Source organism: Rattus norvegicus, chromosome 3, assembly GCF_036323735.1.
Source record: "Rattus norvegicus strain BN/NHsdMcwi chromosome 3, GRCr8, whole genome shotgun sequence".
In the NCBI taxonomy this organism is placed as follows: domain Eukaryota; kingdom Metazoa; phylum Chordata; class Mammalia; order Rodentia; family Muridae; genus Rattus; species Rattus norvegicus.
In genome coordinates, this window is record NC_086021.1 from 64,691,198 (window position 1) to 64,710,397 (window position 19,200).

Genomic DNA, 19,200 nt, shown 5'->3' on the forward strand with positions numbered 1-19,200 from the left:
TCATGTAGAAGAGCATGGAGCATTTCTCTAAGGGCAGATGGTAATCTACACAAGAAAATATGGTGGTAAATTACCCTAAGATAGTGGGCTTCATCCTTTAGCAAACCTCTATCTCCACCAGTAGCAGAGTCACAGTTATAAAGTAGCAATGGAAATAACTTTATGGGTGGAGGTCAGCACAACAAGAGGAGCTGCAGCATCAGGACGGTTGAGAACTGTTGCCTTAAGAAAGGCTGCATTGTAGATAGAACCTCTTGCTTCTCACTAGAACTGCATTGTCACATTGACACAGTTTACCCTGTGTCTATGGCCTCCATGACGCACCGAAGCCCGTGCTCTGTGGCCTGTCGCTACAGCAGCTGCAGAGTTGGCTGAGCTGGATGGTGGTGACTTAGAAGACTCTAGAAAGCATAGGGCGCCTCACACAAGTGTGCTGTCCTTCTAGCCTCCCTCACTTCTCACTCACATTCTTGCTTCCGTCCACATTTGCAGCATGGTGGGGCTTTTATTTCTGTAGAGTACACCTCCTGTTCCCAAGAGCTCGGCACTGGCACTATTGGGGCATATGTGGGATGCCGCTGCCAATCTGCCTCACTGAGGGAACCCCCTCGGCCTTGCAGCCTGTTGACAGCTCTTCCCTTCCTCCCCTTGAGCCCCTTTCAATAGGCACATATCTGGTAATTGCTTCTCTGCCCCTTTTGAATGTCTCCATATCGTCCCTTGAAGTGCGGATGAAGGGAGGGGGCGAGAGCCACTTCTGCCAGGAGGAAGCAGCAGCTCTGACTTTACAGCTTGGGTTCCTAGCCGCCAACTTGATCCTGTGCTTTTTGGATAAGCAGAGGGTTCCCTCAGGGTGCTGCTGCTGCTGCTGCTGAGAACTGAAATTCAGGGCAGATGGCAGCATTGGGAACATGGCTTGCTTGGAAGTGCTCTGAGCCAAGACGAGGCATTAGGTTTTATAAATGACTTTTGCTAATCTACGTTCAATACAGAATACAGTTGTCCTGAATTTTGTGTTAATCAAGATGGATTTGCGGCTGCAACTAGTAGTCATCCGGGAACTCAGCAAGATAAAGAAGAACAGAATAAATAAGCCAGTCAGTGACTCAGTCTTAGGGAGTAGACACACTCAGTGTCTTACCTCAGGAAGAGTTTTTTGCGCTCCTGTTTGAGTTCATGCAGGGAGCTGTGGAGGGCGTGGGATGGTGGCTGCTGATGTCTCGGTTTCTCCCTAGGTGGTGGCCTACCATTACTGCCAGGCAGACAACACGTACACGTGTCTGGTACCTGAGTTTGTGCACAGCATTGCAGCTTTGCTGTGCCGGTCCCACCAGCTGGCTGCCTACCGAGACCTTCTGATCAGGGAGCCCCAGCTACAGAGCATGCTGAACCTCCGCTCCTGTGTGCAGGATCCTGTGGCTGCTTTCAAGAGGGGCATCCTGGAGCCACTTACAAACCTAAGAAACGGTACCATCCAGAAGCCTTGTGGTTACTCCCCAGTAACGACAGATGCCCAAGTGGTCCCCAGAAGGGTGGTCAGCTTAGCCCCGGGAGGGGGGGTGACAGGCACAGGATGTGGATGACTCGATACAATATCTGATGCCACTACCTCTGTCTTCTGGGGCATCGTTTCTAATGCAGCATCTCTGGTGTAGATGAAATCAACAGCTGAGCAGTTCTAGGGAAGCCCTGTGACTGTCGGGAAGAGTAGGCTTACTGTCCCACAAAGATGTGATACTTGGTCTGTGAGATGAGCTCTGTAGGCAGCGCTGAGAGAGCTTATTAATACATACCCACAGCGCATGGCTGTGAATGGCTACTGAGAGCAGGGCTTTAAGGCTCATCTTCTGAAGGATCTTTTAGAAGTAGTAAGATGTCAAAACAAAACAGGAAACAGCTTGGGCCTTCAGAGGCAGGGAACTGGGAAGATGAGTCCGTGGGAAGATTAATGCTTGTTGTAAGTAGTTGGTGAGCTTTGATACCCAGACTTCTCCGCTTCTCCAGAGGTTGGGACCCTGCCCTCTGCTTCCCTTTTCCTGGTAGAAAGTCTTCTCCTGGCTGTAAGCTAAAAGGGTGGGCAGGGGGCTGCCCGGAATTACTTCCTTGTTTTCTCCATCACAGTTGTCCAGATTTCGAGGAGGCACATAACAGTGCTCCGTGTAGGTAAAACACACACTGAAGAGCGTCTACACTCCAGGCCGCAGTGAAACCAGTGCATTGTTGGGAATCTTCCAATATGTTCCCCTCCCCCCACAACCCCTAATTAGATGAGTTGAGATCTATATCTAATACCATTTCTAGGAGTTTTCATTTAGTTCCCCCCCCCCCCCCCCCGCCTTCCCCTTCTCAGGTAGGATTGTCAGTGACATCATTGATCCTCCAGGTTTCCATCCCTTACCTTCCTCCTTTTTGAGTTACCCATCTACAAAGCATCTTCTGCTAGAAGATACTGGAAAGAGGGTCTGAAATGGCTGTGTCATGCTCTCTCTGTACCCTGAGCAGGAAGCTGTTGCTAGTAAAACAGAAAACCAGCTTTAGGCTGCTGTGCAAAGGACCTGCCCTGGGCATCCGTGAAGCAGCACTTTCACTGCCCAGAGATTCTGGCCACACAGCCCTTGGTGGTGCCATGGGGAACTCCTGGTCCTCGGATTTCGGAGTCAGGCAGCTGAGGGGTTCCAGCAGTGGGCCAGGTGTCTGCTCCAGGTTTAGGCGGTCTGCATGTCAGTGACTTTGGCTGCAGGTTACCGGGTTTGTGAAGAACTAACTGCATTCTACATGAGCCTGGGATGCAGAACTAACTGTGTAAGACTGAGCTCTGTGCTGATGTCTGTAATGCAGCATGTTTCTGAGAACTGTTTTGTAAGACTTGGTTTTCTTTTGGCTCGGCGCTCTGTTTTCCATTATAAATTTAATAGGAAATATGGTTCGTTGAAAAACGTGTCTCCTGCCATATGTAAACCTTTTTGAGGTTTTGCTAACACTTTTAAGCTGCATGTTAAGATGCACTGGGTGGCGCCATGTGACAGAAACGTATCATTTCTTAATTTGCTTAAAAATCATTTCATCTTTCAGAGCAGAAAATTCCAGAAGAGGAATACATCATCTTGATAGATGGCTTGAATGAAGCCGAATTTCATAAGCCTGATTACGGGGACACGCTGTCTTCATTCATTACCAAAATCATTCCTAAGTTCCCCCCCTGGCTGAAGTTGATCGTGACCGTGAGAGCAGATTTTCAGGTGACAAATACCCCCCATCCCCCGCTCTCTTTCCAAGTTCCCACACCCCACATATACAGAGGCAAGTGCTCCTGGGCTAGTGTTAGAGCCCGTTTGGCTACTGAATTGAAAACCATTATTGGGACTTTGAAAAAAGTGGTTCAGAGAGTCCCATAGGAACAAGAATCGTCACAGTGTCAGCTGAGCAGCCTACTGTCAGTGAAATGGCAGCTGGCTTCTGTAGTGAGGTGTGAACGGGCTGAGATTTCCGACTGAGGTTTCCGGTCAAGCAAAGTACTGGAGCTTCTGGGTTTGGGAGCCATTTGTTATGGGCATGACTTGTTTCATTTCGTGGAGCTGGGTAATCGTGTTCATGATTTTTCCTTACTAAAACCCGCAACTAAACCTACATTTAAATGGCAGCCCACGCTTCTCTCTATGACCTTTGGGGTCATACATTTTCAGTCAGGTCTCCCACACTAAGCACAATCTAGCAGCTGGGTTAAAACTTGGAACTGGTTCCTGTATCCCTGTGCTGGCTTGTTGCTAAGATCAGTTTCCGCGCAGCACGGGAGCGGCCGTCCACTACCCTCTTCCTGCCATTACTACCTTAAAAAAACGGCGTGGGCTTCAGAAGAGTTCGTGAGAAGTTAAATCGTTTCTTGGGGCTAGGACCTTGTCTTGGGAATAAAGGAGCAGGAACGTCAGTGACCCTGTGCACTTCAGATTCAGCCAAGGAGAGATGGGTCGGCGATTAAGAACGTGGGCTGCTCTTTTGTACAACTTGGGTTTGCTTCCTGGCACCCATACGGTGGCTCACAACCACCAGAGCTCTACCTCCCTGGTCCGACACCCTCGTCATGGGTACCAGGCATGCACTTGGTGCACAGACATGCAGACAAAACAAAATACTTTTTTCGAAAAGAATACTTAAAATTCTTTTAAACTGAGAACGTGCTATAGCAGAGCAGGAAGTGATTCCTGCTGCTCGTGGTCTGGGGACACAGGCCGAGCGGGAAGTCTCCTGTTCCCTGGCAGGGTTACACAGCCCTGGTATCTGATGCGGAGAGGGCACGTCTTACCTCAGGGTCTGGCTGCCTTCTTAGACGCGCCGTGTTGGTTCGTGTTTACCCTGGTTCTAGAACCAGCCGCTCAGGGATTATGGGTATCGGGTCACCTGCAGGGTCTCTCTGCCCCTTCTGTTGGTGTGGCCTGGCTGCTGCTGCTGCTGCTGCTGCCTCCTGGGGCCCCTCCCTCTGCTCCCTTGGCCCAGAGTCCTTAGTGGGGGCTTTGGGAGAGATCCTATCTCCCCTCAGGATTTCTTTCACTTAAGCTTTTTATCAGTACCTCATCCTATTACATGTTTGAATACAAAACAGCGAGTCCCTGTAATCCACGGAAATCCTCCTTGAAAGGGGCCGGGCGAGCCTGGTTTAAAGTGGGAGGGAATCTCTTTGGGGGCTAACACCGGGATTGCGTTTTTTTTTTTCTCTCTCAGGAAATCATCAGCACGCTGCCTTTTGTCAAGCTTTCCTTAGACGACTTCCCAGGCAACCAGGACATCCACAGCGACCTGCACGCATACGTCCAGCACAGGGTCCACAGCAGTCAGGACATCCTCAGCAACATCTCCCTGAACGGCAAGGCCGACGCCGCCCTCATCGGCAAAGTCAGCAGCCACCTGGTGCTGCGGAGCCTTGGCTCCTACCTGTACCTCAAGCTCACGCTGGACCTCTTCCAGCGGGGCCACCTGGTCATAAAGAGCGCCAGCTACAAGGTGGTGCCTGTGTCTCTGTCTGAGCTCTATTTGCTGCAGTGCAACATGAAGTTCATGACCCAGTCTGCCTTCGACCGAGCCCTTCCCATTTTGAACGTGGCCCTCGCGTCCCTCCACCCCATGACGGATGAGCAGATATTCCAGGCGATCAACGCCGGCCACATCCAAGGCGAGCAGGGCTGGGAGGACTTTCAGCAGAGGATGGAGGCCCTCTCTTGCTTCCTCATTAAGAGGAGAGACAAAACCCGGATGTTCTGCCACCCGTCCTTCAGAGAGTGGCTGGTGTGGAGAGCGGATGGCGAAAGCACAGCCTTCCTGTGTGAGCCCAGGTAACGCAGATGCTTGCTTCTGTTGGCTCTCACGGGGATTTAAGCACCAAGTACTCGGTGGTTTTGTTGTTTGCTTCCCTGTATTTGGTCAGGATCTACAAAGATTCCTTCCTTGGATTGCTGAAACGGCAGGGCACTTCTAGTGTATTTGGGTAGAAGGCAGGGAGGTGGTGCCAGGGAGGTGGTGCCGGGGACGTGGCTCCTAGATGCTAATTGTTTTCATTGGTCTGATTCATCCCACCAGCGTGGCAGGGCCATACATGGGTAATATGTCTCTGCTTTAGGGACTAGCAAGCTTGTCAGTGACCAGGGGAGGGACGGAGTGGGAGTGTCTTGGATTCTTAACCCCCTGCCACTTCCTGACTACCCTCGGCCATATAGCACAGATGTGTGAGGGCAGAAGGGAGCCCTATAATCTAGTTAGCTGTCTCCTCACAGAGAAGGCCAGCCAGGATACTTGCCTGCTTGCCTGCTTGCCTGCCTCCTAGTACACAATAGGTGAGAGGTCAGGAGGCTCCTAGTGCTTTTGGCCATGGCCATTCTCAAGACCCTGTAGGTTGATGTTGTTCGTTATGCAGGTGAAGGCAGGCACAGGATAGAACAAGGCCTGTCATTGGTCAAGAAGGAAGGATGGGCGGGAGAAAAGTTTTAGAGAGGAGACTGGAGCGAGGGGAGAAGCAGCGGGAGAAGCAACATGGAGGCAGCCGTACATCTCTACACAGATACAGGTTGTTAGGAATTCTTAAGGGATGGATGTGTACAGGATTTTGTGTGTCTAGATGAGCAAACTATATCTTATCTAGGTGGGCGGTTTATATCCTTATCAATTGGATGTAAGTTCATGGCGTGGATGCATTGTATATTGAGCATTTAACATATAAACCATTGTTGGGTTCCAGTTTGTTGAGTCATGACTTAACCGGGTTGTTGGGAGTGCGAACAGAGTCCATGACAGGAAGCCATGCTAGGCTATAGACTGCTTGGGGCTAGCATGGTGTGGGCCACAATAGCACGGCCTGAGGAACTCAATGTGTGTGTCAGGCTTGGTAACAACCACCTAGGTGACCACGCAGAAAGGGCGGCTAAAAGGGAGACAGCCAGGAGAGGGCGGCTTTCGGACCTCGTGGTAGAGTAGCAGCTGGAGCGAGTGGATCCAGCTTGTGGGAACTGATAGAAAACTTTACAATTTTTAATAATATCACAGTAATATGCGATATCTGTGTAGCTGGCATCTTTGTTTTCCTGAGCAGCTGTTCTCTGGGTCAGCATTGCCCCTACTCTAGTGATGGGGCTGGCAAACTGCGCATCGTCTCCTCAGAGTGTTTGTGGGCACGGGGCCAGATGACTGGCTCTGGAAGTGAAGAGGCAGTGAGTTCCTGGGAGCCACATGGCCGCCACCCTCCCGACCTGTACTCCCCATGGCTGTAGGTGACACTGGACTCCGGGTTTATTATCGTTCAGACCTGGTTTAGCTCAGCAGGTTGCCTACTAGAAGCATTACCAGAGGCATCGAAGTGTGAGTGGTGACACTTTTCACCACGTTACATGTTTTTTCAGGGAGAAGGGAGCATGTTACATGGAGGGAGGGGAGCTGCAGCTTGAGTTCGCAGAGACAAAGAACATCAGGAGACTCTCAGGGCTGGTGTTAGAGGAGTGCTGCATTTTGAACAGTGGTTGGTGGTACAGTGCAAGACACGTCTGAGTGTGGTGGCTGCTCCACACAGTAACGGTAACCCCAGATACAGTCACCAGGACCTGAGGATCACATCTCATGAATGTACCCATTTCGTAGGCTGTCCCTGTGCTGACTTCTCTCTCCTCAGCCCTACCTGTCTGCTTTGCTTTTGCTTTCCACTGCTTTTGAGGTCTTCTTCAGGGCAGTCCTTGTTCATTCTAAGATTCCTGTTCAAGAGTTTCCTGTTTTCCTTCTACTTCATAGCTTAGTCTTACTTTCTATCTATCTATCTATCTATCTATCTATCTATCTATCTATCTATCTATCTATCCATCCATCCATCCATCTATCTACCTATTTACCTACCTACCCACCTATCTACCTCTGTCATTCTTTCTATCTATCTATCTATCTATCTATCTATCTATCTATCTATCTATCTATCTATCTATCATGTATACAGCATTCTACCTGCACGTAGGTTGCAGGCCAGAAGAGGGCACCAAATCTCATTCCAGATGGTTGTGAGCCACCATGTGGGTGCTGGGAATTTGAACTCAGAACCTCTCAGAACCTGGGAGAGCACAGTCAGAGTTCTTAACCGCTGAGCCATTGCTCTAGTCCTTTTGAAAAATTTATTTATTTATGTATATGAGTGCTCTATCTGCCCAGAGGAAGGGCATCAGGTCTCATTACAGATAGATGGTTGTGAGCTACTGGAGATTGAACTCGGGACCTCTGGAAGAGCAAGCAGACAGTGCTCTTAACTGCTGAACCATCTCTCCAGCTACAGTTTTACACTCTCCTGCTTGCTTGAACAGAGTTCTTTCTTTGCTGTATGTTAGCATCACTTTTGTTGAAATCTGTGGTCTGTAAGAATGTGAGTTTGCTGCTGTGTTCCGGTAGTCTGTGGGCTTTTATTCTACTATCATGCTGTTTTGATAGCTAGAGCTGTATGTTGGGTTTTGAAGTCGAGTACGTCCATGCCCTTTGCTTTGTTCTCTCATTCATATATTTTCTGTTTTTCATTTTGCCAAGGGTACCTCGAAGATTGTGGCAGACATTCCTAAAAGGAGATAAACAGGTCGGGTTGATTAAAGTGCACACCTTTAATCCCAGCACTTGGGAGGCAGACCCAGTCGGATCTGTGTGGGTTTGAGGCCAGCCTGGTCTACAGAGAGAGTTCCAGGACAGCCAAGACTACATAGAGAAACCCTGTCTGGAAAAACCAAAACAAAATAAACAAAAAAGATGTGCAGTTTTAAATCTCGGTGTGGTCATAGTAGCCCCTGACCACCATAGCTTTAGTTTCTTACCGCCTTAACCTTTCCCAAGGACACAGGATCTAAAGCAGTCTCTGCTATTTTCTCCATGCAGTTAACAGGAGGAAGAAAGGGATTTAGGGTATTAATAGGAAGGACAAGCTACTGCAGACAGGGAGAGCCATCAGAAGCAGCACAGGGCATGTTCTGGCAACAGTACATCTAGCTTGACGGGAGCTCTGTCACGGGGTGGAAGACTGGGAAGGGCCACCAGAAGACCTCTTAGCTGTCACCTCTGGAGAACTCTTGAAGGTTCCGGGGAATAGAGTGCATGTGGGCAGGAGTGGGAGGGTACGGGGCTTAGGGGCTGCTGTGCCAGCGGCAGGAGAAAGTAGTAGAAAGGTGGGAGCTATGGATCAGGTCTTTTCAAGTCAGAGCTGGTTCTGCTTTTGAGCAGTTTGAGCCTGCGGAGAACCTCTCTGGGGGGGGGGGGGGGCAGGGTTGGGGAAGTCGGTAGATTGAACATCTGTGACAGAAGTGTGGTGTGACTTGGTGTGGTGTCCTTGACCCAGGGAGGGGGAAAGCTCTCTGCGCTTCAAGATGTGGAGGAGGGTTGCAGGGAAGGAGGTTGGAGATTCCGAGAGAGGTGAAGGGCAGTGAGGGTTGGGAGGAGGCTATTAGAAATTAGCCCTGCCTCCTCAGGAGACGCCTTTTTCCTTCTGAGTTGCAAGGAGGCACAGAGAGGAGAGGGGAAGTTGTGGTTTAGATTCAGTGATGCAGGAAACTGGGGTCTTGTAGGGAATGTCACTGAGACTGTACTCCACAAGGAAAGGGAACCGTAAATTCAGAGGAAGGGAAGTTGGACTGTGTCAGGCTGGGGCTGCCTCCTGGTTCTCTTGACACATCTCCTCTTTGCATGGTTTTTCTAGCTGAATCCCAATATGGTGATAATGTGTCTCCTCCAGGTGGGTACTTCGTGAAGGGAGTAGGTACCCAGTGTTTTTCTCCCACAAGCCCAAGCTCTTGAGTCTGGCAGACTGCCCCCTCCTAGCTATTAGCCATTTGATCTCTGACAGACCATCTAACTAACCTGTTGAGGCCATTTCCTCATATAAGCAGACAGGGCATGATAACACTCACAAGGTCATGTGGTTGAAGGAAATAGCTTAGTTTGGTTTCTGGACCTAAAGTGGAATATGTGGAGCATGAACAGACCCGGGAAGGCCAGTTGTTGGAGAGTAGCGTGAGGGCTGCACAGAAACAGAGGGATGGGACTTCAGACAGGTGGGAAGCCATGTGCTTTGCTGAGAGCCCTGGAAACCCTTGGGCTGGCCACTGAAGTCTGTGCTTGTTGCCCACAGTGGGGCCATCTGTAACTGTGTGTAATTTAGCATATAACTCATCATACAGAGCAATAGTTTCACTGTATGCTTTCATATATGTATTTAACATATTTCGACCACGTGCAGTCCCTCCCATTAAGCAGTTTTGCCCTCCCCTTACCCACACGAGGCCTTCTCCCCATTTCATGCTGGTTTCTTATGATGCCACATATGGTAGAAGCCTGATACATTTGTCCTTCTGAGTCAGGCTGACTTAACACGATGAACTCCAGTTCCAGCCTCTTTCCTATAAATGACAGCCTCATTCTTCTGTGTGGCTGGACGGTACTCCACTGTACATGTCATGCCCCCTGCTTCTTCATAAGCTAACTACTACCTCACGTAGGCTGATTCTTTCCATATCTTAGCCATTGTGAAGGGTGTGGGGACAAACACAATTGGAAAGTATTTTCCTTGTACGTTGACTTTGATTCTTAAAGGTATACACACAGGAAGGCATTTTTGGAGGAACCCCCATACCGCTTTGTATGGTAGCTTGTACAGCCTACATTGTGCAACCTCAAAAATATGTAAGGGTTCTCTTGGCCAGCATTTATTGTTTTATTATTGCTGTCTGTCGCATTGTTTGGGACTAGGTCTCATGTATCCTACATCAACAGGCCTTGAACTCATTAAATATCAAGAATGACCTTGATATCAGATCCTCCTTAACCAGCTAAGTCCCAGGACCACAGCCGCGTGCCCCTCCATCTCTTCTGCCCCCGTTGGGGACTGAACCCAGGATTTTCACACATGCTAGGCAAGCATTGTACTAAGCAAGTCCTATCAGCAGCAGCCCTGCTTCCTTGATGGTAAACATCATCTGACGTGAGAGGGTTTCTCAGTGTATTTTAATTTGAATTTCCCTACTGGCTAAACATGAACATTTTTCATATTACTGGCCATTTATACTTCTTCTGACAGACGTCTGTTCAGTTCATCTCAACATTTGCTGATTGCATTTCTTGTTCTTTTGTGTGAATGTTTTTTAGTTCTTTATTTTTTTATTGGATATTTTATGTATTTGCATCTCAAATATCCCCTTTCCCGGATGCCCCCTCTAACATCCCTCCTCCCCTTGCTTCTGTGAGGGCGCTCCCCATCCCTCCCACCCACACATTCCTACCTCAATACCCTGGCATTCCCCTACACTGGGGAAATGAGCCTTCACAGGACCAAGGGCCTTTCCTCCCATTGATGCCTGACAAGGCCATCCTCTGCTACACATGCGGCTGGAGCCGTGGGTCCCTCCATGTGTACTCTTTGGTTGATGGTTTAATCTCTGGGAGCTGTGGGGGATCTGGTCGGTTGATAGTGTTGTTCTTCCTATGGGGTTGCAAACCCCTTCAGCTCCTTCAGTCCTTTCTAACTCCTCCATTGGGGTCCCTGTGCTCAGTCCAGTGGTTAGCTGCAAGCATGATCATCTGTCTCAGTAAGGCTCTAGCAGAGCCTCTCAGGAGACATCTGTATCAGGCTCCTGTCAGCAAGCACTTCTTGGCATCAGCAATAGTGACTGGGTTTGGTGATTGTATATGGGATGGATCCCCAGGTGGGACAGCCTCTGGATGGCCTTTCCTTCAGTCTCTGCTTTTCAGATCTTACATTGATCTCTAATCATTTGGATTAACTTTGTGTGCAGGACCAGAGCTATGTATATGGTTCTATTTAAAAAACAAACACACAAAAACATGTGGATGTTTTTCCAACGTCATTTGTTAAGAGATCTGCCTTTTCTTGAGCAACATGTTTTTGGCATCTTCTGGAAAATCAGGTGGCTGAGGTTACAGTGTTTATTCCCAGGGTCTGGCCTGGTCCACTGGTCTATGTGTCTGCTTTTATTTTGATGCCATCCTGGCTTTTGTTACTATGACTCTCTAGTATATTTTAAAATCAAATATTGTGCCTCCAATATTGCTCCTTTTACTCCGGATTGTATTTGGATTTTCCACATTTTTGGGTTGTCATATGAATCTTAAAGATTACTTTTTTCTAGTTGTGTCAAGAACGCAATTGGTATTTTATATGGAATTTTGCATTGACTGTATGGATCACTTTCAATGATATGGCCATTTAAAAAATGGTGTATCACCAGCCTTTGCATGTAGGACATCCCATTTTCTAGTATCTTCAGTCTCTTTCTTCAGTGGCTTTTAATTTTCACTGCAGAGGGCTCTCACCTCCTTACCGTGAAGGGAATTGTTTTTCCTGGTTTCTTTCTTAGCAGGTTTGTTAAACGTATATAGAAAGCTATTGAGTTTTGTAGCTTGGTGTGAAATGGCTGTGGGATGCCTTTAACCCACTCGGGAGGCAGAAGCAAGCTGTTCTGTGTGAGTTGAGATACATGGCTTCTAGACTCAACTCCCCGTGAACTGTTGCTCTTAAGAGCCTGCCTTTTCTTCCCCTTCCCTATAAGGTCAGACCTGTCTCGTGCCGGCTATGCTCCACTAGGGATGGTGGGGTGAGAGGTGGGGGGTGAGGGCGGGGGAGGGCTGAGGCCAGAGGACTGTGTCCCATCCTTCCCTCTGTTCATCCAATAAGTACTTCCTTGCATATCTGCTTGGAATCAGGCACCTTGCTAGGCATCGTGATTATAGCTGTGACTTAATGCCATGCACTTTTGCACTTTTGTGACCGGCTTGAGCAGAAATCCAAGTGGTGAGAGAGTGACCTCGATGAGAAGGTTCCTGGAAAGTCAGGCACCAAGGGTCACCTGCAGAGATAGAGAACCCCAGAAAAGGCCTTGCAAATGACTTGAGAATAATCATTGTCTGCCCTCCTTATAAAGAGTTAGTAGCCTGCATGTTCTCTGAATTCATGGTGCCTCCCACAGATGACAGTTCAGGGGCACAGTGGGCTGTCCGCATCTGAGGGAACTGTGGTGTGGAGAGATGGGATCCTTTGTCACGAGCCTTTGTATTTCTTGTCCTAGGAATGGACACGCTCTACTGGCGTTCATGTTTTCTCGACAGGAAAGCAAGCTGAACCGCCAGCAGACCGTGGAGCTTGGCCACCACATCCTGAAGGCACACATTTTCAAGGTGAGGTGAGGGGAGCATTGTGGTTTGAAGATTTTAGGCAGTCTGTAGTCTCAGAAGTGTCTGTGAGCCCTGCCTCCATTCCCTATGGCACATTACAGATCAAAGAACCAGAGCTCGATCCATGGCCGATATCGTTTTGTACTGGTCTCCTTGTTTCTCAAAGTGACATTTGATGTGTACCCCTTCCCCCTAGATTTCCTGTCTAGAGCAGGGGTTCTCAACCTTCCTAATGCTGTGACCCTTTAATACAGTTTGACATGGAGAGGTGACCCCCAAACCATAAAATGATTTTTGTTGCTACTTCATAACTGTAATTTTGCTACTGCTATAAATTGGAGTGTAAATATCTGTGTTTTCTGATCTTGGGCAACCCGTGTAAAAGGGTCATTCCACACTGGTCACCACAGGGTTGCAACCCACAGGCTGAAAACTGCTGGTCCAGAGCCTTTATTTATTTTTTTTTTAGGTGTCAGGTGTTTTTGTTTTTGGTTGGTTATTTTGTTGTTGTTTTTGTTTGTTTTCCACTTGCAAATTACCAAGACTACGGTGGTGAAATATTCTGCATCAGCAGACAGTGCCAAGCTTGTGTCTGACTTTGGAATGCCACCAACCTTTACTGGTCACTGCCCAGAACGATTCATTCATTAGGACTTACAGATGGCGATTCTCTCTAACTTTATCATTTATCATCCCTCTGATTTCCTTCTGCAAAAAGAAGCTTTCTCCTTATGTACACGTTTTCTCTTCCTCCCTCTCCCCCTTTCCCCTCCCCCCTCCCTCTCTTTGCCCCAGGTGTGCATATAGTTCACAGGGTTTGTGATCTCCTGACCTTTCCATTATAGCTCATCAACCGAGGTGTCCTTTTGTGTAGCCACTCTCTGCACAGTTTATTAGCTCTCACAGGCATCTCTCTTTGGTTGTTTCTAGGGCCTCAGTAAGAAGACTGGAGTCTCCTCAAGCCATCTGCAGGCCCTGTGGATTGGCTACAGCACAGAGGGGCTGTCTGCTGCCCTGGCCTCTCTCAGGAATCTCTACACTCCCAATGTAAAGGTGAGCAGCCCTCTGCACAAGGACCTGACCTATTCCTTCTCTGCCAGTCCTGCCAGCCATGGCTCTGGGGAGGGCAGAGGTTCTCTTGGTGCCGGCTTCCCCTCCTTAGTATCACACACTTCCCCCTAGAGGTCTGGCTTTGCTGCTGCAGGGAGATCTGGGTAGACAGAGCCTTTGTGTGAGCCCATCATGACCATTTCAGAAAGGGTTCGACAGGGAGGTGGTTTCACAGAGGAAGCCAAAGGTCAGAGAGCTCTGCAGGGAAGCTGGATTGTTGGTGTCCTGAATTGCTATGGCAACTCATCTCTTCCTGGATCATATGAAAGCATCAAGGACACAAAATGATGGGTCACAGGAAGCTATCTGCAGGTCCCAGGAGCGTGTAATGTACACTTCTGGCAATGGAGTGTTATATTGGTTGCGTGCAGAGCTGAGAGCTTCTTCTTCTCTGGTTAGTGACTTTCCAGTCATATTGTTCTGGCTGCACTTTTCCCTTCTGTCTGTAGATTGTGTAACATGGTCTTAGAATCAAGATCATACTGTAGACCCAGTCTCTCTGGTTATGACCACACAGAAGTGCCCAGCTCCTGACACGCCCTGCTGTGGAAACTCTAGAGCTCTTTCCCAGTGGGCTGAGTGCTGCAAACCACTGTGAAGTGCTAATTGTACCCATCCCCTCATAGTAACCCAAAGGAAGCTTAGCATGGTCATCCCATGAGGGAAGGGGGGAGGCCTAGCTCAGCTGTCGGGCATCTGGCATTCATGCCACCTCAGGAAAGGGGCTGCATGCACCAGAGATGGAGACAGGGGAGCACTCCTGGACCCTGGCGTGCCTTTCCCCACCCTGCTGCTCATCATGGCACCCTCAACCCTTCCTTTAGCTATGGCTCTGGAGTATGGACTTGTGGAGCCTTCCCCATTGCTTTGGGGTGCTCTGCCTTCTTTCTGTCCCCATTGAGTTTGAAAAGTGAGGTTATCACGTGCCCAAGGATCGTGGGTACCAGAGAGGACCTAGCAGTGGGTGAGTCTGGAGGATGACCCCGAGCCCTGCTGGCCAGTGTAGGATCTTGGTATGGAGAAAGAGAGTCTATTGGCTCTGGGTGGGTACAGATGGGGTTTGTAAGGATAAAATTGCTACCTGTGTCCCAGTGGTCTCCCAGTCTCTGCTGTGGGACTTATCCGGGTACCCTCACACTAAATGCAAAAGAACTGTGCTTCTAGGGCCCCTGCACAAGGACTCTCCCTTTAGGCTCCTAGTTTTCAGTGCTTTTCTTCCTGACTAAGCCTTGCATGCAAGTTTTCTTAAGTAGATGGGCAAGAACCCATTTCTGTACTGCAGGAGCAGTTCACACTGCTGCCCCTTGTCCCCAGGTAACCCTTGCATCCCAGACAGAGGTTTTCCCAAAAGTAGATGACTCTAAACGGAGCTGTACTGTGAATTTTTTCCCACGTGGATTTTGTAAGGAATCAAGTTTAGGTTATTGTAACATTGATCATCTTACTGACTACAGCAGTATTATAGCTTTTAGCTTATCTGTAGAATTAGTAAATTATAGAAGAACAGGAATAAGCTGGCAGTGTCTGTCCTCAGTGCTTTAACGAATTCCTGGGTGTAGAAGTTTACTTACACAGGCTGTAAGTGTGGAGAGGGGCGAACGGGAAATGTCACACTCTCTTGAGCACGGGGTTTTCGAGACTGGATTAAGAGGCTTTCCTCTCTGGGTTGTCTGCTACCCTTGGAACACACTAGCGATTTCGAGGTGTTCGGTTTTCACCTTGCTTGATAAAATTCCAGTGCTACCTACCTGTGCACCATGTTCAGATACTTACAGCTTGGCTCGAGAATATTAAGTCCTTTCATTATCTTCCCGTTTTGTCTTTGTAGGTCTTTGATGAGGGGGAAAACGGCTTTCACAGAATATTGAACAAATTACAGTAATTTAAAATTATGCATGCAATTAAGGAACTGTTTTTAGACAGTATTAACTGTTGCCATACAGGAATGAATGTCATTTTGGAAATAATTGCAGTTTGCCACTTTGGCAAATTAAAATGACTTGCTCCGAAATGAGGGCTCGGTAATCTCGGCAGCATGCTGGTGACGGCTAGCCCTGTGGCCTCCGTGACTGGGCCAGGGTCATGCCAGCCTGTGCCTGAGTGGCCCACTGGGATCCTTGCCACTCCAGCCTCTGGGCTCCTGCCCAGCTGATTGTTTCCTCAAGTGTTGTCATCGGGCAGGTGCCAGCCCCTGCCCTGTAGGTTTGGGAGCATTTGGCTTCTGGGGTTTTGCTCAGCTAAGAGGAGAAGAGACCAGGTATGAGACAGCGACATGGCCTGACTTTCTTAGGCCGGGCTCAAGAAGATTGTACTTCGAGTCGCAATCAAGGAAGATAGACTTTTCAATGGCCCTGCTTCTGTAAGCCTCCAGTATCCTGGTTCCCAGCTTGAGGTAGCTGGCACTTCTCCAGGTCCTCACTGTCATTGACGACCCACTATCCTTCTGTGTTTCATAAGTTGCTCAGCAGCCTTGCCACTTCCAAGTGTTAGCCAAAGAGAGCTGTGGTGAAGACGGTGAAGTCTGTGGATGGGCAGGAATGTGTGGGACGAGTCATCTTGTCCCTTCCTGTAGACCACACAGTATCTGCTACAACCCTGCTGTGCTGTGTCCCTGCTGCTCCAGAGACAGCATTAGCTTTGAGTCCTGAGCTATCTTTGCCCTACCCGCTCAGAGCCTCTGAGTCCTCACCTCTGAAATGGAGACAACAAAACCTCCATCTCCCAGGGATCAGAAGGGTGGCAGCGAAAGCTCTCGGGAAAGTGCCTGGCATGTCTTGTGTGCCCAGGTGAGTTGTTTTTATTGCTGCTCCCCTTGGCTCTGGAAACTGTGACGACACCAGGCTGCGGGCACCTGGGAACTTTGGGATGACAGCTGTAACTCACGTAAGGGCCTCCATCCTCCTGCTTTGTGCTGGGGGTAGCCTAGGGCTGCACACAAGACAGTGTAGGTGGGAGATAATCGGTCTCTGGGGACCTTACTCCGAAGAGCCCACAAAAGGGTGATGGCAACTGTTGCTACTAATATTTATCTAACACTTTTGAAATACTGGGTGTAGTCAGCCTCTGTCTTTGTCCCTCCTTCCTCCACCCTCCCTCCCTCCTTCCCTTCCTCCGGCTCCCTCTCTCCTTGGTGGGGAGGGAAGTGTTGTTATTTTGACATTCATTTCTAATCTTTTCAACCACCTAGGCAATGGTGCATCTGTTCCAGTCTTTCAGCCGGGGAGCGGAGTTTGGGGGCACTGAGGATGGCAGAGCCCTGATTCCGAGTGCCCTCTCATGTCTGTGGGTACATCTGGTAGCCCTGTCAACCTGGTCCGTTCTCTGGGGAAGCTGGGTTGCCAGATCCCCGGGCCCTGGAAAGTCCAAGTCCCCAGGCTGGGACCTAGGCACCTGGGATTTTGAAGCTCTGGGTGACATCAAGTGTACCCCGTAGTTAAGAACAATGAGAGGAGAGGAGGACCTATACATGGGTAGAGTTTTAGGTGGTGAGAATACAGCAGAGCAGCAACGAAAGAATCGTGTTTCACCAAAGCAGACTAAGTGTAAATAGATGAGAAAGCCTCCATCCTGAGCACACACCCTCCAAGAGTCCAGTTGGATCCATGCCATAGGGCCACATGCACTCCTTCACCAAGGTTTCCACGCTGAGAAGGGTGGGGAGACAATGCTCACTTCCTAGAGGGACCCGGAGCCCTGGCAAACCGAAGACTGTTTTGAGAATCACTTATTCAGACCATCTACCCTATCTTTTGGGCTGATGGGGAGGGAACATGTAGTTGGCCAGCAAAATCATCTGACACTATTCTTGCTCGTCCTGTGGTGGTCCTTAGGAGTCTGTACTTATGTTTGTATATCTTGTTTGAAACTGATTTCTGAGGCCTTTATAAAACAACCAAGTATTTCTTCAGCGTGATGCTGTTTGTTTTTTCCCATCTGATCACAGTTAGTCAGAAGGAATTTCTTTAAAACTCCCTGTTTTTATTTAAACTTACAGTTTTGAAATACCTTTGCAATTGTACTTGAGTCAAGTGGTGTTCTAGGGCGTGGTGAACCTGTGTTGTAGGAATCAGTCAGCTTGTTTCACACACACACACACACACACACACACACACACACACACACACACATATCTCTAAGTGCTCACCGACAGTGGGAGACTGGGTTGGTGTTGACCTGGGTCTGGCTATACAATGAATGATGGTCATTCTAATGAGGTAAACAGCAAAGCTGATGGTCAGGTGGCCAGGTGACTTGGCAGGGCGTCCGCATTACAAGTGTGTGGCTTAACCATTCCTTGTGGATAAGTATTGGCCCCAGTGATGAGAAAGGCCCAGCGTGGGTGCTGTCCTGACTATGGAAGGGCTTTTTCTTGTATCTCTTCTCTGTGAACTTCTGTTTCAGAGTCAGTGTCCAGCACAGCAAGCTAAGAACACAAGGACATGTTGAGGGATGGAGAGAGCTTGGAGTCTGTGCCTGAGCAGAGTGCACATGAAGTAGGGTGGGGACTTCACTTCCGGGGTCTCTCTTTAGAGACCCTTAAGAAACAGCTTTTGCTGTCTGGAACAAGCATTCGAGACAGTGGGGCTAGGGGATCTGCACTGAGGGGGTGGCCCTGCAAAGAGTGTAAGAGAGAGCACCGGGGGCCCCTGACTTGTGGAGTTCGATCTTAAACAGTATTAACATTTCACACTTTTATGTTTTTCCATGTCGAGACACCATCGAGAGCTACAGTTTCCCCACTATTAGTAATAATCTCCTGCCTTACAGTTTGTAAATAGTCTGTCAGCTGCTCTATGGACAAAGCACTGAACTACCCAGAATTTTCATATGCCCATCTCTTTCCTGTATCTTAAAATGATCCCTGATCAACTCTAGTCAAATCAATGACAGGTCTCTGAGGTTTCCGCATCTAATGGTCAGCCCTGAGAATCGGCCAGGGCAGGTTTGGATGGCTGTGGGTTGGAGCTGTTGAAAGAGACCAGCTAGGTGTAAAAGTGCCATTGTTTTTTTTTTTTTTTCCCCTTCAGAATCTGGGGATGTGATGAAGATTAGTGTGGCTAGAAATGTCCATCTGTTCAGTGACTTCATTTTCATATGTGCCGATCAGAAATGCTCCCTGCTATCTGAGGCTGTGCTGTGTGAGGCAGCCAGTGTGCCCGGCAGAGGACACGCTGTCAGTGTGCAGTGCTGATGGTCCTCGCACACACGGACATTGCTGTGCCTTATCTCCTCCATGTCAGGAAAAGAAGACTATCCGTGTTTCCTTTTGGCTTTATCTCATTAAGGATTTGATCCTTGGTTATTATTTCGTGGTTAAAATAATGAATTTTCTCTATTTAGTGGCTGGCCATGTCTAGCCCTTACACTAATAATACCAGTGTTAGCTAGAAATCATTAAAAATGTGCCACCCA

At 48.7% G+C, this 19,200-nt stretch overlaps 1 protein-coding gene across 6 annotated transcripts in view; it reads left to right on the top strand.

Moving 5' to 3' along the window:
• The window catches only part of Tanc1 (tetratricopeptide repeat, ankyrin repeat and coiled-coil containing 1), a 233,790-nt gene that overhangs the window by 183,161 nt on the left and 31,429 nt on the right, over positions 1 to 19,200 (top strand). For all 6 annotated transcript variants that reach the window (XM_063283615.1, XM_006234204.4, XM_017591681.3 and 3 more), the window contains 5 exon segments: positions 1,236 to 1,467; positions 3,073 to 3,239; positions 4,717 to 5,324; positions 12,573 to 12,681; positions 13,609 to 13,731. In XM_063283615.1, the coding sequence (XP_063139685.1) occupies positions 1,236 to 1,467; positions 3,073 to 3,239; positions 4,717 to 5,324; positions 12,573 to 12,681; positions 13,609 to 13,731 (1,239 nt within the window).